This window comes from Salvelinus namaycush, chromosome 8 (assembly GCF_016432855.1).
Source record: "Salvelinus namaycush isolate Seneca chromosome 8, SaNama_1.0, whole genome shotgun sequence".
Classification (NCBI taxonomy): Eukaryota; Metazoa; Chordata; class Actinopteri; order Salmoniformes; family Salmonidae; genus Salvelinus; species Salvelinus namaycush.
The window spans coordinates 11,900,929-11,924,453 of NC_052314.1; the positions used below are offsets into that span (position 1 = coordinate 11,900,929).

Below are 23,525 nucleotides of genomic sequence, written 5' to 3' on the forward strand. Positions count from 1 at the left end.
ATTATGCTAATGCATACTGGCCTGAATACTGTAAATTGTCACTCACAAACAAATCGCTTCATTATTAAATATTTTATTTATTTTCAAAGCTTTGTACCATAGTAGCACACATTTGATGGTGTTGCTTTAATAGTTTGTCAAATCAATTGCAAATCATTTCACATTTTCAAAGTTATTCCTGATTAATGATGTGAAAATGTACTAGGCTTAAATGACATCACAGGCACTTGATCAACCGTCTGTAGCTGTGGTGTTGATCATCCCATGATGAATTTGGGGCGGTCAGTTGATGTCTTTAAACTGGAGCTGATAACTGTTCTTGTTTATCCTCTTCTCCAGCCATGTTTCTGAGAACTCTGGAGATGAAACTCTGTTAGTCCTCCTCTAACTGCTCCACCACTTTGCGGAGCTTGTCCACCAACACTGAAACAGACAGACTTGATTACACAATCTGTCCTGGGTATTATAACACCTCTTAATGATGATGATCAGAATGGAAATAAGAAACAAGGATAACAGGACAAATAGGAATCAATATGGAACAGGTGAAATAATTGTATGTAGGCCTACAGTATGTCATAATGTCTAGGCCTATTAGTTGTGTGTGTTGAAGGTATTACCTCCTGCCGTTGGCCTGTGGAAGCTGTCATAGGAGCGACAGGCGTTGATCAGTTCTCCCAACTGTTTTGGGGAGTCTTCAGGAAGAGGTTCAGTATATTTGTCTTTACTCACCCTCTTTAACACCTCTTCTGGTAAGCAGTCTGATCAGAAGACAAGAGAAAACAGAAATGGAATGACAGATGTCTAAATATTACAGAGCAACCATATGCTTATAGAGAGAGAGAAAACCCAACCATGCTATTTTCAGATGTATCATTGGCATTGCTGTTAGTAGAAAGGCTGTGTTTAATAAACACTAACAGAGTTGACACACACCTCTGAAGGGAATCTCGCGGGTTGCAATCTCCCACAGGACAATGCCAAAACTGCAATGGACACAATTCAAACAGAGTGAGCTTGCAGTAGACTGAGGGCCTACATTAGACTAACAAATACCATTTCAACATAAAAAATTGAATGGGTTTGTGATTTTACATTAATTTACAATATCTGAGTGTGTGATGGAAAGCTGACCTGTACATCTCACAGGCTTTGTTGTAGGGGTTGTTGATACTCTCAAGCTGCTCCGGGGAGCTGTAGCATAAGGAGCGGCAGCATAAGGAGCAGCTCTTCCGGTCCTTAGACTTCTTCAACGAAGTCTCTGTTTTCGCCAGCTCCAAACCTCCTAGCTGACCACACAACAATTACATTGAGGTGGAGTACTTCGCCTATCACTTTGTAGTGCCAAACACACATGGATGTGTAGTGGAATGCATTAAACCTCATACCTTCACTCTGTACCCGGTATCTACTAGGAACTTGCTGCTGTTGATGCATCCATGCACTTGAAACTTCTTCTCAGACTGGTGTAATCTACAGTGAGAGAGGGATTAGCTAGTCATGTCAGGGTAGCTCAGTGTGATTAGGATACACTTTCTTGTTCTGTGAACTTTGGTGAGCGAGGCACAGGGCACAGATACAGTGTACCCATTATTTTAGTGAAGGGGAAACACCAGAGCATACTGTATATTATTGGTGGGTAGAAGTTAATAGGTGGATCATAAGATGCATGAATAGCATCCAACGTTCCTCTGTTGAATTTAGCCAAATTGTACCCGATGTGTACCCAGTGACATTTGGCTGTGGCAGGGGTGCGACCATCAGAGGTGTGACTTTATTAGCCAGCTTTTGGTGTCGCTTTCCACCACGCTGGTGGAACCCTTTCATGTCCGCCAACATTTCATGTTGAAGGTGTCTGTACTGGTTGCGACAGAGACCTTATTTAACATAAATGTATGATAGGCCAATTCCTTAGTTCAAATTGTATAAATATAACACATTTATGGCAACGATATGGCAGAGATGGTGCTTCATGTGTAATAGGTGTACTGTCTGGTCTACGTGTGTAAGGCACAGGGTAAAGAGTGATATACTGTACCTGTAAAGGCCTTGAGCTGCATCCAGACTCATGCGGGCCCTTCTGTCCCAGGGCAGCTTACTTTGGGAATCCAGCACCTCTCTTAGACTGCCCTTCTCACAAAACTCCATCACAATAAGGTAGTTTGGATTGGGACCTGCAGGACAACAAGGGTAGAGAAAAGGATGATTAAATGCAACAAGGGCACATCATCATCACATTTTGATATCATATCCTGCAATCACATGGTGATTATATCCCATCTCCTATTTGTTCAGCAACTATTTCACATACTGTAAAACAAATAGAGTAGCCCACTCACCGCACTCTTGCTGGACACAGATCCCAAACATTCGCAGGATGTTTGGCGACTCAAAGCGCTTCATAGTCTCCACCTCCTTTTTGAAGATGCTTCTCACCTGACTGCGTGGGACAAACATTACCGATTAGGAAAATAGATGTTTAGAACTGAAGTTTATACTACAATAATTCTGAGATGTCTTGTATGCTACGCTACATACCTTGGGCTTGTGCTCCTTGGGTAGGTGTATCTTTTGATGGCTACTGTGAATTTGTTATACTCTCCTTTGTACAAAACTGAGTTTTCATTTTTTAATATGGGCTCTTTGGGCATGTCGTAGGTCAGCTCCTCTGGCTTAATCTCTCTGATGTCTTGAATTAAAATGCTGGGCTTTTGTACTGTAAATGGATAACACACAACAAAGCCAATACGATAAAGTCACACAGGCACTTAGGAACATAACACATCAATTACACAGATAACTCAAGGTACCACAGGACAACACACAGTGTTGTAAAATACAGTGCGGATGGAGGGTGCTTGCCTGGTGCAGGATGCAAAACTGTGCTGTGTTTTGGGATCTGATTTGAACGACACATTGTTTACCATCCCATGCACATAATGTATCTGTGCAGAGTGCCGTCAATATTGTTTGTGTGAGTGGAACAATAGTGCTTGTAGTATCAAACAAAAACGTAGAAAGGTGTAAACCACACAGGAACAAACAGACTCTCAGCCCCTTTTTATCACCTGGTGCTAGTTGGGGAATGTGAGATTAATGAACACAGCAGTTGCTCAGAATCCAAATTAAATAGTAGTTACCAAATGCCGTATGATGTTTGAATGTGATCAATTGGCAACAACTAAGGACAAAACTTTTTTAGTTACATTAAATTAGACATTTATCTATATAGGCTTACTCACAGGTTTCCAACATTGCTTTGATGTCTTTCACATCCTTTTTGGTGGAGTCCATTTTCTCATGCATTGTGTCCAATCTTTCCTTGGTGCCCTCCGCCAGAGACTGTAGCACTGTGGGTTATATTGGCACCGATATGACATTTGTCTCATACTGATACTAGATATTTTCCTTGCCAAAAAAACCCAGATACTGATAACCAATATTAAAAATGTTAGCTGCCTTAAGCATTCTAGTACAGTTAAATAGTTAACACACACACACGGACGCAGCGGTCTAAGGCACTGCATCTCAGTGCAAGAGGCGTCACTACAGTCCCTGGTTCAAATCCAGGCTGTATCACATCCGGCCGTGATTGGGAGTCCCATAGGGCAGCGCACAATTGGCCCAGCGTTGTCCGGGCCATCATTGTAAATAAGAATTTGTTCTTTACTGACTTGCCTAGTTAAATAAAGGTTACATACACACTGACCAAATAGTTATTTTGTTGGCATTTACCCATGTCCCCATTACCAGTAAAACATAATATAAACCTATTTCTTTCACTTACTTGCTGTGATGTTTCATTGTTCCTTTTTTCCAGGATTTCTATGGAACGCCGTTTAGGTCTTTGGGTGTCAAAAAAGATACACGTCAAATAACACGACATAATCTGTTTCAGTAGCTATAGTTAGCTAGCAAACTATATAGCTATGTGTCATCATCTAAAATAACCCTAATTTATAAAACCGTTCTTATTTGATTAATGGTGGTCGGACCCATCTATGTGAAACTAGCCACAATAAGGTTTAGCCACAATAGTGGACTTTGTGGTTAGCCTTCAAAATAAAAGTGTGGTATAATTCTACTATTTGTATTCATTTGCATCACTGTGAATGACATACATTTATTTTGAAGGCAAAACGCAAATTCCACTATTGCGCTTAATCCTTATTGTGTCTAGCTTCACAGCACATAACCCGGTCCGGTCGAGCCTCACTAGCCAGATGAAGCGAGCTGGCTGCTTATAACGTTAGGTTTGGGCAACAGGGTTTAGTAGCTGGCTAGCTATTTATTTGCATGAACTTAAGTTCAATTTCAATAGGCAACCTAGCTAATACTTACTCACAAGGATTCCTAAATCATTGATAAGAATAATGAAAATGACTGCAGTTTCTACTGGTAATGGTTTTCAGGCTGGTTGTATTGGTGCTAGCTAGGTAACGTTAGCAAGCTAAAGCTAGCTACCCCAGCACAAATTATGCTTTATTACCAACGCGGTATTGTAAACACATCGTTCGTGGCCGGTGTTTACTTGTTTGCTGACTTTTTTTGTACAGCTTTGACAGTGCTACTGTATCTTTTTTTGACAGGCAAATACTCGGCGTTCCATCGGAAAAATAGTGCACTTAGTAGTGTTAACCGGTGCTCGACCAGTCGGCGAAAGCCAACATCACCCACGACAAAGAACGGTTCATTTTCAAGGGCAATGAATTCCATTATCTTGGCTTTAGTGGATTTTGCCTTTGAGTTGTCTCGCTGAAATTTTGTTTTTTTGACTGCTCGATCCACATAGCAGACATTGTGGGCTAGTTTAGGAATGCTGTGTTTCACGTATAGCTCAACATTTTATGTGGCGTCATTACGTCACGTACCTTCGTTATATTAGGCACGTACGTCAGCTTTGATATCTGTTTTGCACATAGGCGTTAAACTAGACGTCGGCTAATAACGACGTTGGCATTTTTAGCAAAAAAATAATTGGCCGATAACGATATGTTCACCGATATCGTGCATCCATAATTGGCACAATGTCACCTGCCTGAAATTGCCCCACCCCACATATGGTGTACCCTGTGTCTCACATTTTTGCAGCTCCAGACAATCAATCTCTCTGTCTTCCTCATCCTCTCTCCATCGTGTCGCCTCTTGAAACACCTGCTGTAGCTTCTGTCTCTGGTCCACCTGCAGGGCAAGCGAGAGCACCTGAGCTGCATCGTTCAAGCGCTCATTCAAACTCTCAAAATCATCTCCCTGGTCGTAGGCCTTCAAGATGCGCTTCAGGTAGCTGGCACTGGCGTATTTCTTAACCACATCCTGGGCAGATTCTAAGGTGAGTTTGAGCTCACTCAAGCCGTTCTCCACATGGGCAGGGTATTCCCCCAGCCCCTTCACCTTTACCGCCCTCACCAACTCTTCCAAGGCTTTTACGCGCATACCCAAACGCTGACATCGCTTCTTGTTGGCTTTCACTTCACCGCATAGAGAGTAGAGCTTCTCCGCTATGCCCAAGATGGGATCTACGATGTCCATGGCTGGAGAAAGAAGAAATGGTTTTAAGAAATGCATTCGACAAGGTCTTCCCAAAACATAGCTCTGAGAAAGTATTTTATGTGCAGGTTGTATGTGTGTAGGCATTGTTACCTGGGGGCATTGATGATATCAGCTGAAACGACTACATCAGGTTTTCAGGGGTGTATTCATTACGTAAACCGTTTCCCATATAAAAAGCAAACGGAACGAAACTGGGAGTGACCTACCTGAATTTGTTCAATAGAAACTCATATGCGTTTTGTTTGGAGTAAAGTTTGTTGCAAAACATTTAGCAACAGATTAAATGTTTGGCAAAAGTATCGGCGTAATGAATACAGCACGGGTGTTTTCTTGACCATAACCACTTATTTTAAGGCTATTTTGGCACTGAGTAATGTCAGATAATGTCTTTTGAAAACTAGTCAGAAAGAGGAAGGGAAACTTGCTTATCCCTGATACACATCCGATGTGAGGTACTAATGAGCTGTTTGAGTTCTTGCGAAAGCTGAGGGAAGTTTATTTCGCCTTAATTTCAAAAGAAATGATCACCAGTCTTGACAAACAATAAGGGCTGGTTTCCCGAACCCAGTTTAAGCTCTGGCCTAAAATGTAATTTAAATTGAGAAAATTGCTGTTGATGACATGGATATGATGTGGCTACCTCTTGAAAAACCAAAAAAGTGTTTTAGATGCATGCCAGCAAACCCACTACACAACACTAAACAATACATTAATTTCACGATAACAGTGACAAACGGTGTCCACAAACTGTTAGGGCCTACATAAAGCTGTCCCAACCACAGAGTTGCAACAGCAGTCCCAACACCTTATCACTGCTACACCTGGCTATCAGCGGAGCCTTGTCTGGTAGCGAAACAGTTCATTCAGCCTCATTTACTGCCTTTTAAAAAAACATAGCTGACATGGCTGACTTGCTTAAACAAATGTGGTTTCTACTGACAATTGAGATGTACCAACTATGGAATAAGTGGACGAAGAGTGGATAAGAGACAATCTGTAATTTCAATGAAGACAATGAGCGAGCTAGGACGGACGTAGTCAATATAACTATTTGTTCACCACTTTTGAAATGTACAGCGACAGAATTCAGAACATGGGCTGTTCTTACATTATTCTGCCTGTCCACCAAGTCAGAAGCGTAGGATAAATATAGGGGGCATATAAGTAGACAAAGAAAGCTCTTACAATATTTGACAATTACATTTCTCTAAAACAGGCTATAGGCTACATGTGCACCACCAAGTCAAAACAGTAGGTGAAATTAGGAGGGGAAACGGGACCAAATTATAAGGGTGAGGCACATAGGTTACTAACAGCTTACTACACAACATACACTTAGTATTACTTTCTTAGTGTCACGTTCTGACCTTAGTTCCTTTTTTATGTCTACAGAAGTATTATATTTATGCAGCAGCATACAAGACATTTTTGGACTCACCAAGCTGCTGTAGATATAACGTGATTTGACGAAATTTTATCTGTGACCAATGACCTCTGGCATTCTCTGGATTTATGGTGATTTCAAGACAACTGGGAACAAGGTTGAGTCATGAAGACGTCAGGTCAAGGCTCTAGAAAGAGGCCCGAGTCCCCGACTTGCAATTCCGAGTTGGATGACCGTTCAAACGTATTTTCCCAGTCGGAGCTCATTTTATCCCCCAGAGTTCCCAGTTGTCTCAAACTCACTGAAATCAGATTTCTGAGTTTCAAGTTGTTTTGAGCACGGCAAAAGTCATGCTGGATTGACACTATGGCCAATGTTGAATGTTTATCCCTTTAAGATGTGAAAAGAGACCATTGAACCCAGACTCGGGACCACACACCCACTCCACTGAATTTGAGTTTTACCCTTAGGTTTGGCGGTGACATAGTGTCCCCATGAGTGACAGAACACTGAGCCAATCACAACACAACTAGAGAACATTACTAAAGCTCTGTATTTTCCATTGGCTGACCCACCATCACAGAAAGCACTGAGCTTGGCTGAAATACCTGCATTTTGGAGCTGCCTTACTCAAGGCAAAAAAGAGACCAAGTTTGTATGCACATTTTTCACACAAAAAATACTTTGTTTGCAAACTTAAATCTGGCACGTATTAATGCCAAAGTAACATGCAAAAAAGGTGGGTCGCCACTGAGTTAGAGTGCAGTATAACGGCAGATATTCTGCAATTAATGCATCCAAAATACCAGTGACTGAAGTTACTGCAGTTTCAAAACTGCAATCTTTTTTTTGTAAGGGCTGTGATATAGTCGTTTCAACATATCAGATGGTAGCCTACAATGCCATAGAAAGTAATAGGCTACTTGATAGCTAACAGATGCAAATGTATCATTCTCCACATTTAATGTCAGTTTCATTGAGGACTTTTCCCCATTACAGAAGCACGCGAGGGAGTTCCATAACTTCCATTTAAAATGTCCACTCACGCAGCCCCCAAGAACTGAGCATGCGTAAAACACTAAATATTGTGAAGCATCAGCTCTAGTGTAAATGTTTTATTGGAAAACGGTTGGAAAAAAACTACTGTCGGCATAATGACAATCTAAATAGCCACATATGACTGTTAAAAAGATGTCTCCTCTCACTCACGTGACTCAGCCAATAGTGGACTAACGCTACGCTTCGAACACCGACATCGTTTTGCGCAAAATAGTATGCAGCATCATCTGGATATGTATGTGTAACGGATGTGAAATGGCTAGCTAGTTAGCGGGTACGCGCTAGTAGCGTTTCAATCAGTTACGTCACTTGCTCTGAAACCTATTAGTAGTGTTGCCCCTTGCTCTGCAAGGGCCGCGGCCTTTGTGGAGCGATGGGTAACGATGCTTCGTGGGCGACCGTTGTTGATGTGTGCAGAGGGTCCCTGGTTCGCGCCCGGGTCGGGGCGAGGGGACGTACTAAAGTTATACTGTTACATATGCAACAATAGTTCGTTTTCAAAGTAGCCCAATTAGCAGAAAACTGCAGACATGGCAACCCTGCTTTGACTAGCCGTTTAGTCAGCGAATCAGGGCGTCACCATGGAAACTAGATTGTATGGCAGAAAGACTTGCTTCAAGCTAATGTAAAAAAAAACTTAAGTATGCCCTTACCTTTTATTTTACCTTTATTGCAAGTCAGTTAAGAAAAATTCTTATTTACAATGACAGCCTACCCAGGCCAAACCCTAACAACTCTGGGCCGCCCTATGGGACTCCCAATCACAGCCGGTTGTGATACAGCCTGGAATGTAGTGACACCTCAAGCACTGAGATGCAGTGCCGTAGACCGCTGTGCCACTCAGGAGCCCAAGGAAATATTTGAGGGTCTATGCAACGCCTTTAAACAATTCACTTAGGTAAAGGGAAATTATTCCATACCAGACTCCATTAGATCAAAAATTCTGAACCAACTATATTAATTTGGGAACATGTCGAAAAGTATTAAACATTCGTGGCAATTTAGATAGCTTGCTGTTGCTAACTAATTTGTCCTGGGATATAAACATTGGGTTGTTATTTTACCTGAAAGGCACAAGGTCCTCTACTCCAACAATTAATCCACAGATAAAAGGGTAAACCGAGTTTGTTTCTAGTAATCTCTCCTCCTTCAGGCTTCTTCTATGAACTTTATATGGTGGTTGGCAACCAACTTTAATGTGCATTACCACTACTGACTGGAGTGTGGACCTCAGTTCATCTTTCAATCACCCATGTGGGTATATGCTCCTAAAAACCACTGAGGAGATGGGAGAGGCGGGACATGCAGCTCATCAAGCGCCTGGCTATGCACACACTCGTTGATTGCAGTGTGGTGCAATGATTGAATAACAAGTATGTGCACATTTATTTTGCAACGCTCGCATGTGGTCAGCATGTTACAGTATTTGTCAACTTCTACTCTTACTTCACTAAATTCCTAAAGAAAAAAACTCTGTAAAAAGTACCCAAAAGTACTGACACTCAAAAGTACTCCTTACATTTTTACAGGAAAATGGTCCAATTCACGCACTTATCAAGAGAACATCCCTTGTCACCCCTGCATCACAAGCACTTGTTATTGTTCTCTGGTCAACCTCAAACCTATTGTAAGTTTGAAATGAAACATACCCTGAAAAGCTGTTGTTGTCAGTGCTGAGACTTCACTGACATCTGAAACTCAATGTGATCTCCTTTCAGTTTCAGATGTCAGTGAAATCTCAGTACCAACAAAACAACAGTCTCTCAAGGTATGTTTCATTTCAAACGTACAATGTATGGAAGCCCATTCCCACCACCAAAAAAACATTACAATGTCAATACTATCTCAACATTGCAAGATACTAACTTCAAATTTCGAGATACTAACTTCAAATTTCGAGATAGTAGAACATATATATATATATATATATTCCTTCATTTGTAGCATTATGTGGCCATTTTCATCTATCCACGTTGCAGTGATCAGCACAGCACAAACTACTAGCCAGATGGCATTTGCCCCAACACTTTTGATTAAAAAAATATTGACACAGTAGCGTTGAAAATAGGGACAAAGTACTGTTGTTTAGACTGATTTTCATCATGATTTGTCAACTCATGCACAATTAACAGGGTGCTTCAGTCTGATCTACTGTAGCCAACTGATAACAACCACAGCTGCAGGTAGCCTAGAGAAGCCTATGCACTCTTGATTTCCTCTGGCCAGGGGAAACAAAGCGGTAATGTTATGTATTTATAGCCTAAAATGTGCCTATTTATACGTGTATGTGTTAAGAGAAAATATGAATGTGATCAAATTTGGTTTATATTTAAACTTTGGCTGTCTAGGCTACCTAGACTTTATCAATCCCAAATTATTGGTTTGAATTAATTAAATATGTGAAATTGAATTAAACAATAATGTATGTTGATGCTAATATTATGTACAATATTCAATTATGTTTGCATATGATAACAATAGCCTAATATATTTCATATGCCATAAACTACTGTTTTTTAACAGTTTCACTCAATTCATTCTAATTAACTTAATCATTATGACACACCCCTCACTATTGTCATTGGTTGCACTAATTGCACTGTTTGTCTACATAATCTTGTTCAAGTATTCATGATGTTATCCTGAAGAAGGCACAGTGATGCTGAAACGTTGGTGATTTACCCAATAAATTACTGGGAGTTTATATATGGAGTGTGCAAATCTTTTTATTTTTTATAGTTTATTGAATTAATCAATCAACTCAAAGGTGATGACATACTGTGTGATTAACCTTTACATTACAGATGCAAAGTCCTACACTATGCAACCCTGCATAAAGCAAGTTCAGTTCTATTATCCAATCGCAGTTGTCTAGTTTTTTTTTTAAACAATATGACCTGCTTCGAAAACATCTAGTCCCATCATAGCCCATATAAAACTCTTTAACAGCTGATTTATTTCTATGTCATACCCTAGAACTAGGGTCTGAAGTTTTACCTGGTTAGGTAGCCTACCAGATCCGGAACCACCAGTCTGGGACCTGTGGTGTCACCTCTGAAATCACCACATACTGTTACAAATGATGAAACATTTCCTATAAGTATGGTCTACTATCTCAAAATTTCGACTTAGTATCTACTCTTTTTTTTTTTAGATAGTATCTTGACATTTTTTTGATAGTATCGACATTTTTTTTCAATGGCGGGATTGGGCTTCCGTACCCTTTGTGTACACCTACACCACTACTACGCACAGTAGAGCTGTGCACTTCCTGTGATTATTTCCGTTCATGTCTACTTATCTAATTTCTTTCCTAACAATAGTAATAGCATGTTATAATATGTTCTGACATGCATGCCTAGGATTCTTACTCAATCAAGAGACACCAAATTACCCAATTTTTGAATAAATACATTTGCCCAGTCAAATGTTATGAAATCTGCCTAAAATGGCGCTGAGTGTGCAGTGGGAAGATGATGCTGCCTTGGCCCCATCCACATTGGCTGAGGTTGGCTGAAAAAAATATACAGAGCGGAACCAAAAGTACTATTCGCTATAGTGCAGTGGCGTCATATACGCGTTGTACATTTATTTGGTCCTGTCATGTTTTGCTTCCGTGTGGGAACAACGCTCTTGTGCCTTCCTTGGTTAGGATTTACATGTTGACATTTCTGTGTGAAATGGGTAAAAATACTGAACCGTCGGTAGCTATATAGTTGGTAGACTTGCAGCTAATTAGCTTACTGTGAACGTGTCTATGTACGTTTGCGTTTGATGGAATGCTTTTTTAAATGTAATACGTTAATTAGCTAGGTAGCTAGCTAGCTAACAAAATGTTAACCAGGCTTGGAGTTTTTGGTTATATGAACATTGTCAAAACACTTTGCACTAGTACAAATAGGTACCTTCAAGGCTTCGCCTCGGATAATGATATAAAGAACTTTATTATAGAAAACACTGAGATAGTAAGAAAGCATAACTTGACCCCAGAAATCCATTTGAGACTGTTCACCCCAAATTGTCGGTTTTGGCATGCAAGACCAGAACTGTGGCCTTTCTCTGACCCATTCTGGGCAATATACTGGCCAGGGGGACAAGCACTCGCCAGGTACGTTATTGTTTTGAAAGCACTATTGTATTCAAATGAAATGGATCAAATTAATTACCACTAATAAGCCCATAATATAACCCACCACCTCTCCAGGTATCTATTGAGTAACCCTGGAGTGTCGCATGGCAAGAGAGTGTTAGATCTGGGGTGCGGCTGTGGAGCCTCTGCTATAGCTGCCAAGTTCTGCGGTGCTTCTCATGTAGTAGCCAATGACATCGACCCTGGTAAGACAACACTTTTGTACATTTCACTGATTGATTCTATCATTGGGGTATGAAGACCTCTGTCCTGATTCTCCCTCGTTCCAGTTGCAGCCATCGCAACCCAGCTGAACTGTGAGCTGAATGGCCTGAACCCCCTCCCTTGTGATACGGAGAATGTGATTAGTTCAGAGCCCAAGGAATATGACCTCATCCTCCTGGGAGACATGTTCTATGAGGAGGCGTTGGCAGACAGCCTTCACAGCTGGTTAAACTGCTGCATCCAGACCCACGGGACACAGGTCCTGATAGGAGACCCGGGGAGGGCCCAGTTTGAAGGACACGGCATCAGGAGGCTCCTGCGTCAGGAGGCTCAGTTTGAACTGCCTAAAGCTGTCAGAGAGGAGAACTATGGACTGACCTGCAGCACTGTGTGGCGCTACCTGCCTGAACTCTGACAGACATCTTTCACAAAACCATATTTGTATGTGCTTTAGAGCACTCGTGACACTTGACATATGATTGTGGAATTGATATCAGTAAGTGCCTGGCATTGACACAATCAAAACTTGTCAATCTTCTTTGCCATGAATTCAAATGTACTGTCGTTAAACAACCACCTCTTTTGACATCTCAAACCTAACCGTATCTCTTTTATACAAAACCCTGCAATAATGCCACAGTAGTATGGGTCTGTGTACAACAAAGTTGTACACAGATCTATGAATTGAAAATGACAAGTAACAAATGTAATACAGTACATATTTCAAATGCAATCAATCACATCTGTGTAAACAATAAAGCATGTAAACTTACACTGCAGTCAGACTGCAATCCAATGACCTAACAGTAGGGGGCATCCACACTCCTTACTCTCATTCATGACATGTCCTGATTTAGCCACTACCTCCTGACCCTGAGTTGGCTCTAGAAAAATTATACTCCATATTTATTCCTCTGGCAGATAAACACACTCTTTTTAAATAATTCAGAGTCAAATATAGATTAAACCCTTGGTTTTCTTTGGAATTATTTGAGCTCATTCAGAGGAGAAATCAGCCTTGGGCCAAAGCAAGGAAAACCGACTAGTGGACTGGCAATCCTTCAGACAATTGAGAAACAGATGTACTACCTCATTTAAGAAAGCTAAATCAAGCTACTTTTTAAGCTCTGATTTTGGAAAACAGTAAATGCACTGAAGCGTACAAATTCCTCTTCGTTCTGCCTGACTGGCATCATAACTGAGAAGAATGTGATAAGTGATGCTTTTAATCATAATTTTATCTCGGCAGGCTTTTTATTTGAGAGAAACGGTGGTGTAGTTGACCCTGGTCAGTCAATCATCTGCTCTTCCCTCTGCCAGACTCGACGGTTAATCTGTCAACTTCTAGGGAATCTTTGTTTTCATTTCAACAATTTACTATCTGTTATGTGCTAGATGCCTTGCTTAAGATTGATGTAAAAAAAAAAAAAAAACATCCTCTGGTGCTGATATGCTTGATACATTTTTGCTGCAGCTCTCTGCCCCTCTGATTGCTGAATCATTAACCCTTATTTTTAACCTGGTACTATCCCAAGGGTTTGTAAGGTGGTCCATGTATGCCCCTTCACAAAGGTTATGACCCTTGTGACCTAAATAATTATCGGCCTTCTTGCCTAGCTAAAATATTTGAATCTTTGATTAATTCTCAGCTACCATCTTTGCCTTTGTACTTTTCTTATCTTTGAAATGTATTCTAAATGTACAGTGCATTTGGAAAGTATTCAGATCCCTTCCCTTTTTCCACATTTTGTTATGTTACCGCCTTATTCAAAAATGTATTAAATAAATGTTCTCACATCAATCTACACACAATACCCCATAATGAAAAAGTGCAAACAGATTTTTTATTTTGCTAAATAAAAAAAAGTACCTTAATTACATAAGTATTCAGACCCTTTGCGATGAGACTCGAAATTGAGCTCAGGTGCATCATGTTTCCATCAGCATACCTTCTGTAATGAAGGTCATGTATACATTGGTACATCTTATCTTCTTTGTTTTATATAAGAAGTACAAAGGCAAAGAAGCCCATACCTTCCTAAGAAGAGCCTTTACCTAACATACATGCAATGAACCTACTACTATGTGAAGGGTCCAAACAGATATTAGAGAAGCATGTTTTTTCCATGTTACAAAATACAAATATTTACATGGGCCTGTTTTTATTAAGTGTGATAATAATAATGCATCATATAGTTAAACAGGCAGTTCCCATCACAGTGTACCTGAACAGACTTTGCTCCAACATATTATTTATTTCCAAATGTAAGATTGTATCACTACTTTCGTGCTTACATATTTACAACAAAAACTGAGTAACAATTTCTAAATCGAGGACAGGGTGCTGCGTGCATACAACCAGGTTACAGCAAGGACATCTCAAATGAAGTACAGTGAAAAGAAAGTCCTAAGTGCATTTACAAAAAAAAAATGTTAGAGAATAAATAAATATGAAATGTTTTTGTGTATAAATTGCAAACATTGACAGAGAATACAACACTGAGCAGCACATCCAACTAACTATCGAGGTTTGATCTTCAACCACTGTTATTGATGATAATCACACTACAAAGCTAAGATTTACTGAGACCGGTGTTTTTTTCTTTAGCGGACTGTAAATAACAACCATTAGCCTAGTTCAGTCACTTTGGTCCCAGAAGCTTCGATCATTTTAAGGAGTTTGTGTGTGTTCTTTCCATCCCTCCTCCTGCCATCCTCTTCAGTGCTCCCTTGGAGTAAGTACAAGTTGCTCCTAATGCCTTGATCCAGGGTCAGATAATCTAATGGGTAGGTTAAGGATTGTGGGTAGGGTAATCTGTTCCTAGGTCTGCATTTATGGGTAACTTTTCCCTCAGTACACTGTCCATGATAACTGTTGGAACTTATCTGGGTCTAAAAGGTTATGCAGGGCCTCTTGATCTGAAAGGCAAAGGAGGTTAAGGTTTTAGCTGTTGTTGGGTTTTGAGAATGTGAAATATACTTATTCATGTCACTGATGGAGTGCTAAGATTTAGAGGGTCTACACCAGAAGTTAGGGGTTATTGGAGGAAGGTATATAGTGTGTGCAACTAAGCTTGGAATGTGTTGAGTGCAGGGAAGCAATAACACGTGGCAGGCATTGATAAGAGGAGATGGGTGGAGATTTTAGAAACTAACAATGTCCCTGTGGGAGAGAGTGTAATGCATAACGTTTACATTATGTCAGGATATGTTATTGTTAGCCATCAGAGATCCTCTGGGAGGAGAAGAGAGACAGTCTGGTATCAATAACCATGACAGCCTTGAGTTAGGGAGGAGTGAGCACTTTTTGGTAGAGGTCAGGTTAGATGAAGTGAGGAAGAACAGATATCACTAAGGTTCTGTCTAGCAACAGAGATGCATTGGCTGTTCATATGTGGAGGAGGAGACTCAGCCTCGGAGAAAGGGTTAAATATCAGTGCTTGTGTGAAATGTCGGTTGTCTGAATTACAACTGTATCGACCCTTTGGGAAGAATTAAGCTTCTCTAGTGTCCGTGAGGTTCTAATTTTCAGAGTAAATAACTAACACTATACAGTTGAAAATTTACCACACTTGTCTTTTGAATACCAATTTATAAACACACATACAGGTCTGGACTGGGCTAGTGAAACAGACGGTGCTGCTAACAGTACATTTTCCTCCACTGTCCCGGTCCCCATACCAGGCTCTCTGCTCGCAGACACACGTGACCACCCTCAACCTACCAACTGTTTGAGCTATCAAAAGATCTAATTGGATAACTCCATCGGCAACATTTCTAATCAGCTGTGGAGTGAGCTTACGGTACATTCTTAACGCTGTTATAGTAGACGACTTATACTTTGAGCTAAAGGCTCACCAGTGATGAGAGGACATCCGTCGAAGGTAAAGATGCGGACGTTGGGGCAGTTTGTAAGCACAGCCCTCACTGCCTTGCCTGTCAGGTTACGACATCGGGCCAACTGGAGTTCCTACAACACATCCAATCACATAGTTTATAGATCCCTGTCTGCATAGACATAATACTCTGGCTCCAAAATAACAGGAAGTCTTTGTATAAAAACAAATAAGACTTGAATCAAGGTTGGACGTTATCTTTCCAAGTGTGCTTAGATACTAAGTTGCTGCCATAGCCATCACCTTGAAGAACTTGTGCACATAGCTACTTTTTTGCACACTTATACTATACTAGGGGTATTAATTGATCCTTTTAAGTTTGAACAAACAAGATCTACACAACAACAAAAGCATAAAGGGACAGAGTTTATTGTCCTCTATGAGGAAATGATTTTCATATGCACATTTGTTGGTCTTCTTACCTTCAAACTATTAGAGCACGGTGCAGTAGCCAGCCCAATGACACCCTCATCTGTAACCTGAAACAAAGCGCATATGAACTCAGTTTTGCTGAGGTGATTGTCAACTAAATACTTACAAGCAATAAGCAGTGTACATTAGCTACATCAGAAGTTTGGTACTTCTAATGTGCGTTGTGGTGGAAAAACCTCTCAGAAGTCAGTTGGATCTCAATATACAAAAGCTTTACTACGAGCATGCATGCAAGGGAAAAAACAATTAGACTCACTCTTTGTTCACCCAGACATTTATAGAAAAAAAATGGGGAGGGGTGTGGGGGGGGTGCCATATGCCACTTGGATGAGTCAGTTACTTCTACATATCACTAGGTAACAGTCCCAGAGGTAGCAGACAAATCATACCAAGGACACACAACCTCAGTTAACAGAAACCACAAAAGATTGTTTCACAAAAAGTTATAACATGGCAGTTTAGAAACAGTTATAAAACAGACTGATTAAGTGAAAAGGGCAACTTGAAACTGTGTGATTGAGCAATCTTACAGATACTAAGAGGAACAGGCTGACCTGTTCCTTATTCAGGCCATATAAGATGACAAATTAAATGTTCCTCTTCCAAAGCGTCAAAGTACCAACCTGGCAATGCTGCGTTCCAGAGGGATAAACCATAAATTCCTGTTATACTAAGATAATCTAAATCTTAGGAATAGGAGCGCAGCCTTCACAAAGTATTCAGTCCTAAACCCAGGGTTTAAGTTTATTAGAGAGATATGTCATCCAATCTGTGCGCGAATCTGAAGTGAAAACGTAATAAGCATCTCACTCAATTGAATTACCTGGGTTCCCGAGAGATTGAGGCTATGGAGAAGCCTGCAGTTTCCTGCCAGTGCCAGCAGGGCGGCGTCTCCCACAACAGAGCAGCCCCAGAGGGAGAGGACCTCCAGCGAACTGCAGCCGTGGGCCAGCGCCAGGACCCCTTCATCGGTCACTGCAGCACACTCAGTCAGGTCCACGACCTGCAGGCCTGGGCAGGAGGCCGCCAGGGCCCTCACACCTACAGAGAACCGACCAATCAACATGTTAGTTGTATAGAGCAATGTAATTGTATTAGATCACATCAAATGTCATATTGTGTTGTAATAATAATTACTTTGTGAGTGCTTAATTTGACCAGTTTCACACATGTACAAGTCTGTATTATATGCATGTGTAAATTGGAAATGTGTTTTTTGCATATCCCAACTCCCCCTGAGACAACCTCGGAGAGTGGGGTCACAGCAAGGGTCAGCCATTATCAACGGCGATGTATTGTATTATGATGTTCATTACATTGTAAAGTACTGTATTGTAAACAAAGAGATGGTCCAGTAAAAAGCATGAGCTGGTGCATATCCAAGAATGTTGGTAGAGGTGCTGACTAACAATAGTAAACTGATTTTGGATTTTTTTAACACAGAAATTGTTACATTTGGTAGGCAGGTACCATCTGAGGTGATGCTGGGGTGGCCCCGCAGAAGGATTGTCCGGAGCTGCGGACAGCAGATCTGTTGCAGGGTGGAGTCAGACACTCTGCAGTTCACCATGTCCAGCTTGTGTGTCCCAAGATGCATCAGCTGAGGGCAAACACAGTAGGAAGTGTGCAGGAGTTGGTTCTATCCCAGTAGTAACACAGAATGAATAACATGACTTTGATTAGAATCATGTGTGTTAGTGCTGGCCAAACCAGAGAGGAAGAGAGAGGCCCAACTCGGGGGAAAATCTGTCTCCCTCCAACAGGTCTTTTTTTGTTTCGCCCACCAAGCAAGCAGTTTTTGTATGGAGGTCAATAAGAGTGTGTCGAATTTGGTCATCAAAATTTTGGGGGGTGGATTTTATCAAATAGAAGTTTTGTAATGCTTAAGTTGTTACAAATGTACTGATAAATAGGACACGTGACATCCCGGCAACTCTGAGAAAAAAAACTTCATATCGGAGTTGTCTCAGGGTAGCTATGCATATTCATGGTATGAGGCTAGTAGCATAGCGCATCTCTCCATTGAATACAAGCAGTTCACCTCAACCACCCTCATCGAATATTCAAAATAGGATTACTATATTGAATTGTATCCACCAAGCCAAAAAAAATAATAGGTGGGAGGTAAACAGCTTGTGTCGTGGAAATATTTGCTCAATCATATTTCTCAGATACCGGAACTTGTGAATTCAAATAGACTTTATTACAAAGTAACAAGCCGAGCTGGTTCATGGATCAACTGACTTTCCAGCCTCGGCACACACTTTCTATTCAGTTTTCATCCTTACGTCACACACATAGTAACTCCTCTTTATGTTAATGACTCATCCCCCTGGCATTTAGCCACCATTATCTTTTTGCCTTGCACTCATTTCAGCTTGGTTTCCATTTTCTTATTGGAAGATTCTATTGGTGGCGTAACCATAACAATGATACAAAAATAAACAGACTCCTAATGCATGTGCATGTCTAATGGTGCTTAAGTAATGCAAACCTATGCTCATAATGCACGTCTAATGAAACTCACTGGACTAGGTAATGGCTTCCATTAGCCTAATGACCTAGACACACATATAGAGTGCACTGATTCTGCTTACTACTCTAAGATGTATAATGTGCACATGTAACGGATGTGAAATGGCTAGCTAGTTAGCGGTGGTGCGCGCTAATAGCGTTTCAATCGGTTACGTCACTCGCTTTGAGACCTAGAAGTAGTTGTTCCCCTTGCTCTGCAAGGGCCGTGGCCTTTGTGGAGCGATGGGTAACGATGCTTCGTGGGTGACTTGTTGATGTGTGCAGAGGGTCCCTGGTTCGCGCCCGGGTCGAGGGGACGGACTAAAGTTATACTGTTACACACACACGTACTGGAAAATTCCCAATGTCAGTATATCCATAATCCTTGGCTAAACACATGCCCTAGCTCAATTGAGGGCGCTGCTGGTGGATGATATATGTACTGCTGGGCTGGAACAAAAACCTGCAGACAGTCAGAACTGAAAGTGTCCACTGTGGTTCCAGAACAGGAATTCTCCAGAACCACAGTGGACAACCGTATTTCATATAACACACAGCTAATACCTGGCTGATGTTTCGGTCGGTCACCGTGCCCTGTGATGACATGATTCGTAGCAGCGTGTCTTTTATGCCCGCAGGTAAAGCCATGAAGTTACTGAGGTATCTGTCCGCATAGATTGCGACATATACGGCGCTTCTGCAAGAATGGAAATGTACATCAATGAACATGTAACTATCTAACTAGTAGGTGACGTTAGCTACACTAGACACCTAGCAAGCTAGCTAGACGAATTGTTACAAATCACATTTCATAGACGCTCAAAAAACGACCATTTCTGTAACCTGTCAGAGCTACCCACTCACATATTCAAAAGCGAATCCATTGCCAAAATGGCACTCCTGTGTCTGTGCAAGTAGGTATGGAGAAGCTAACCTCCTAAAGCTAGCTCCCTGACAGGTGATCCAAACACAGATAAAACAATGAGCCAGATATTTCACCGGATGTATAAATGTGAAGCATCCGGTCGGCGTTTCCACTCACTACCAAATATGGTGACGACAGGAAGCCCAGTGGTCGGCTGTGGGAAAAGATGGAGCAAGATTTTGGCAGAAATTCAGCAAATGTTTTCATCGATGAAATATTTGATCTCCATACAGGTTTCTGTTTCCAAAATTATAATCTGTAACAGAGTGGACTGCGTTTTTGACAAATTGTAAAAAAAATAAAAAATAAAAATGCGTTGTTTAGAAGGAGTGCAAGGGCGAATTGAATGATTGCAGCCTCGCTCTTCACAGAATAGGCGAACTTCCCATCACTACGCAATGTCGAACAATCCCAGTCAGTCACTTTTCACCCGGGGCAAACTACACCTACCCGGGGAGAAAAAGTGTATTTTATGCCTTTGTCTTTTTAAATTATTTTAAATGTTTTATTGTAATCAGATTGCAGATACTTTTGAAAAATAATAACTTTTAGCCAGCAGAAAATAGGAGTATTGCGCCGTGATTGGCTCAGTCTTCTGTCACTCATCGGAACACCACCTCATCGCTAAATGTAAGTCCTTAGTAAGGGTAGACAGCCAACATTTCAGCCCTTTGTGTCCTGCCACTGCCATAGCTATATTACAAGTGCCCTTCCAAGAAGGCTCGAGGTCATTGGTCACAGATAAAATGACGTCAAATCACGTTATAGTCGTCATCATCATGAATCAAGTTCACAATCTACTGGCAAATTATTTTTAATCCTTGTCATATGAAGAGAAATAATGAAGAGAAATTATAGATCGGTACTCATCGGCCATTGGACATAAAGATTACACAACAAGTTGGAAATCGCAAATTCAACAATGAGTCGTTTGGAAGGAATCAGTGGCTAACTGCAAGCATTTCAAAGCAATCATTAGCCTTGCTTTTCATTGGCGTGGCTGTGCTTTTTTTCTTCCCATTTCCCACCATAAATTCAGAGAATGCCAGACATTGATGACAAAATCTGCCCACAAAGGACCGCCACGCCAGCCACCTTCCTGTTTAAATGAGCATATCACAAGGTCAGTCCAAAAATGTCTTGCATGTGTAACAGTATAGCTTCCGTTCCTCTCCTCACCCCAACCTGGGCTCAAACCAGGGACCCTCTGCACACGTCAACCACAGTCACTCACGAAGCATCGTTACCCATCGCGCCACAAAAGCCGCAACCCTTGCAGAGTAAGGGGAACAACTACTTCTAGGTCTCAGAGCGAGTGACGTCACAGATTGAAACACTATTAGCGCGCACCACCGCTAACCATTTCACATCGGCCACACTCACCCCCCTTTTGACCTCCTCCTTTTCCGCAGCAACCAGTGATCCGGGTCATGGCACCAATGTAACAGTATAGCTTCCGTCCCTCTCCTCGCCCCAACCTGGGCTCGAACTAGGGACCCTCTGCACACAACCACAGTCACTCATGAAGCATCGTTACCCATCGCGCCACAAAAGCAGCGGCCCTTGCAGAGCAAGGGGAACAACTACTTCTAGGTCTCAGAGCGAGTGACATCACCGATTGAAGCACTATTAACGTCAAATAGTGTTATGACATGTATCTTTTTTCACATGCAAAGACCCAAAACGGTGTTCAATGTGCCTCATCCTAATAATTTGGTATATACTGTGGGCTAAATCAAGGGGAGTAATCAAGGAGATAATGATGACCAGGTGTGCGTAATGATGAGGAGCAGGTGTGCGTAATGATTTGGAGCAGGTGTGCAAAATAATTGTTGCCAGGGCCGGTGGTAAGTAGACCAGCGACGTCGAGCGCTGGAGCTGGAGTAGGGGTGACAATGTGGGAAGGAAGTTTGTGACAAACCAGGGAAAAAAAGGGGGAAAAGTCATGGCATTCTTTTGGGAGTTGCCGGGGACCTCACAATACATTATCACCATTCTATATGTATTGCCAGGGACCTCACAATACAATATCCCCATTCTATATTGCGATTCGTTACTGTGATTTTATTGTGATTCAATGTTCCAAACATATTGCTAACTATATGTCTGCTGCAGATGGACAAGAGACCCATGGAAAAAGGTTTTATCAGTCATGGAAATGCAAGAAATATCGCACAGTAAAAAGGCCTCGTTCATTATTTCATTCTGGCTTCCATTATTGTCACGTTGCCATGCCAAGCTAGAATTTGTACATTTGTATTGTCAGTAATGTCAAGACAAAGAGGTCTGTGAAAAGGGGTGGGTTTCTTTAGGATTTATATTAGGCATAGATGCTTGTAATGTCCAACTGGTTTAGTCATGATGATAATACTGACATGACATCGTGACACGCCTCCAGGTCAACACCTACAGTACCTCATCATGTATATTCCAAACGCCGTTCTGTTTGGGCTGTACATTGTTAGATGAATATCTTACAAAATGCCCTCTTTCGTAGTTTCATTATGTCTTTAGTTATTGTCCTGCATGATATTTGGATGCAAATGGGAAACCATCAGACCAGGCTAAACATTTGTGTGATTTTGAGAGTCCGTCTATCACTACTTGTACTGCATGTAAAATCTGTGGTTCAGGATTGTCTAGCTTAAGCTGAATAGGCAATATGATTTATTTATAATGTTTATTTGTCAGGGACAATGTACAGTACAACAAAACACCAGTTTTAACATTAACATTTCATCAGGTGTAAAGCTTAATGTTTTCCACGATGAATATGTAATTCTTTCATTCAGGACAGATCATTGTTTTAAAAGGTTTAAAATATCTGGCTCAAGGTTTACTTTATTGTCCCTGTAGGAGTAAATGAGACACACTAATAATAAGAGGAGATACAGGGCCTATACATAATCCTAAAGGGCACACATACCAAAGAACAAGTGAGACACTGAGCCAAGTACAAGGCCTATACATAACCCTAAAGGGCACACATACCAGAGAACAAGTGAGACACTGAGCTAAATACAGGGCCTATACATAGGCCTACAGGATAGATGGACATATATTATTTTTAGGACAAACAAAGGGCTGTCCACCATTATAATCTAAGGAATGCAGATATGGGCGTTATTGGGCGTGAACAAGCAGAAAGCCTGAACTAAAAAGATAATGGTGGCAGGAAAGATTAGGGGAGTATGCTTATTTGCATATAGGTTGGACCTATATGCTATATGTGTATAAAAGACTGAGGCCGGGACTGGAAAGCGGTGTGTGATCCGCGGACCGCTCCAGGCTTGATATACTTTGTATTAAAAGCCAATTGATTTCACAAGTTCTTGCAGCGTTGTATTTGAACCGATTTTCCACGACATCCCCAAGGGGAAATAGGTATTGTACACACATAGCTGCTCCATA

General features: G+C 41.2%; 3 protein-coding genes across 6 annotated transcripts; 1 reads left to right on the forward strand and 2 right to left on the reverse strand.

The window, feature by feature from the left end:
- Positions 1-53: 53 nt before the first annotated feature.
- On the reverse strand, positions 54-9,106 carry LOC120051767 (mixed lineage kinase domain-like protein). 3 transcript variants are annotated; one of them, XM_038998658.1, is made up of 11 exons: positions 9,058-9,106; positions 5,082-5,531; positions 3,243-3,350; positions 2,539-2,716; positions 2,340-2,440; positions 2,039-2,174; positions 1,389-1,473; positions 1,135-1,289; positions 937-986; positions 621-761; positions 54-423 (listed from the first exon to the last, which is right to left on the reverse strand). In XM_038998658.1, the coding sequence occupies exons 2-11, from the start codon at positions 5,527-5,529 to the stop codon at positions 374-376; spliced, it is 1,452 nt and encodes a 483-aa protein (XP_038854586.1). In that variant the 5' UTR covers positions 5,530-5,531; positions 9,058-9,106; the 3' UTR covers positions 54-373. The 3 variants fall into 3 exon arrangements, with proteins under 3 accessions (XP_038854586.1, XP_038854587.1, XP_038854585.1); XM_038998659.1 differs by lacking the exon at positions 9,058-9,106 and adding an exon at positions 5,641-5,709 and having other exon boundaries at positions 733-761; XM_038998657.1 differs by lacking the exon at positions 9,058-9,106 and adding an exon at positions 5,641-5,709.
- A 2,413-nt stretch (positions 9,107-11,519) lies between these two features.
- Positions 11,520-14,091, forward strand: etfbkmt (electron transfer flavoprotein subunit beta lysine methyltransferase). Its single transcript, XM_038998660.1, has 3 exons — positions 11,520-12,101; positions 12,198-12,328; positions 12,413-14,091. The coding sequence occupies exons 1-3, from the start codon at positions 11,827-11,829 to the stop codon at positions 12,760-12,762; spliced, it is 756 nt and encodes a 251-aa protein (XP_038854588.1). The 5' UTR covers positions 11,520-11,826; the 3' UTR covers positions 12,763-14,091.
- Positions 14,092-14,587: 496 nt separating this feature from the next.
- amn1 (antagonist of mitotic exit network 1 homolog (S. cerevisiae)) lies at positions 14,588-20,169 on the reverse strand. Of its 2 annotated transcripts, none has more exons than XM_038999274.1 (7): positions 20,054-20,169; positions 19,754-19,886; positions 18,146-18,275; positions 17,499-17,716; positions 16,666-16,722; positions 16,206-16,317; positions 14,588-15,266 (listed from the first exon to the last, which is right to left on the reverse strand). In XM_038999274.1, the coding sequence occupies exons 1-7, from the start codon at positions 20,071-20,073 to the stop codon at positions 15,199-15,201; spliced, it is 738 nt and encodes a 245-aa protein (XP_038855202.1). In that variant the 5' UTR covers positions 20,074-20,169; the 3' UTR covers positions 14,588-15,198. The 2 variants fall into 2 exon arrangements, with proteins under 2 accessions (XP_038855202.1, XP_038855200.1); XM_038999272.1 differs by having other exon boundaries at positions 18,146-18,314.
- Between the last annotated feature and the right edge of the window lie 3,356 nt (positions 20,170-23,525).

Bases quoted from the DNA above. Each gene is read 5' to 3' on its own strand.
- etfbkmt (XM_038998660.1), top strand. From the start codon at position 11,827: ATGTTAACCAGGCTTGGAGTTTTTGGTTATATGAACATTGTCAAAACA. The intron at 12,102-12,197 runs GTACGTTATTGT...CCACCTCTCCAG, and splicing joins GGGGGACAAGCACTCGCCAG to GTATCTATTGAGTAACCCTG. The intron at 12,329-12,412 runs GTAAGACAACAC...CCCTCGTTCCAG, and splicing joins AGCCAATGACATCGACCCTG to TTGCAGCCATCGCAACCCAG.
- amn1 (XM_038999272.1), bottom strand. From the start codon at position 20,073: ATGGATTCGCTTTTGAATAT. The intron at 17,717-18,145 runs GTACCTGCCTAC...GGTTCTCTGTAG, and splicing joins CCCCAGCATCACCTCAGATG to GTGTGAGGGCCCTGGCGGCC. The intron at 16,723-17,498 runs GTAATTCAATTG...GCTTTGTTTCAG, and splicing joins TCAATCTCTCGGGAACCCAG to GTTACAGATGAGGGTGTCAT.
- LOC120051767 (XM_038998657.1), bottom strand. The intron at 2,717-3,242 runs GTGAGTAAGCCT...ATCCATTTACAG, and splicing joins CAAAGCAATGTTGGAAACCT to TACAAAAGCCCAGCATTTTA. The intron at 762-936 runs GTGTGTGTCAAC...TCTTCTGATCAG, and splicing joins CCGCGAGATTCCCTTCAGAG to ACTGCTTACCAGAAGAGGTG.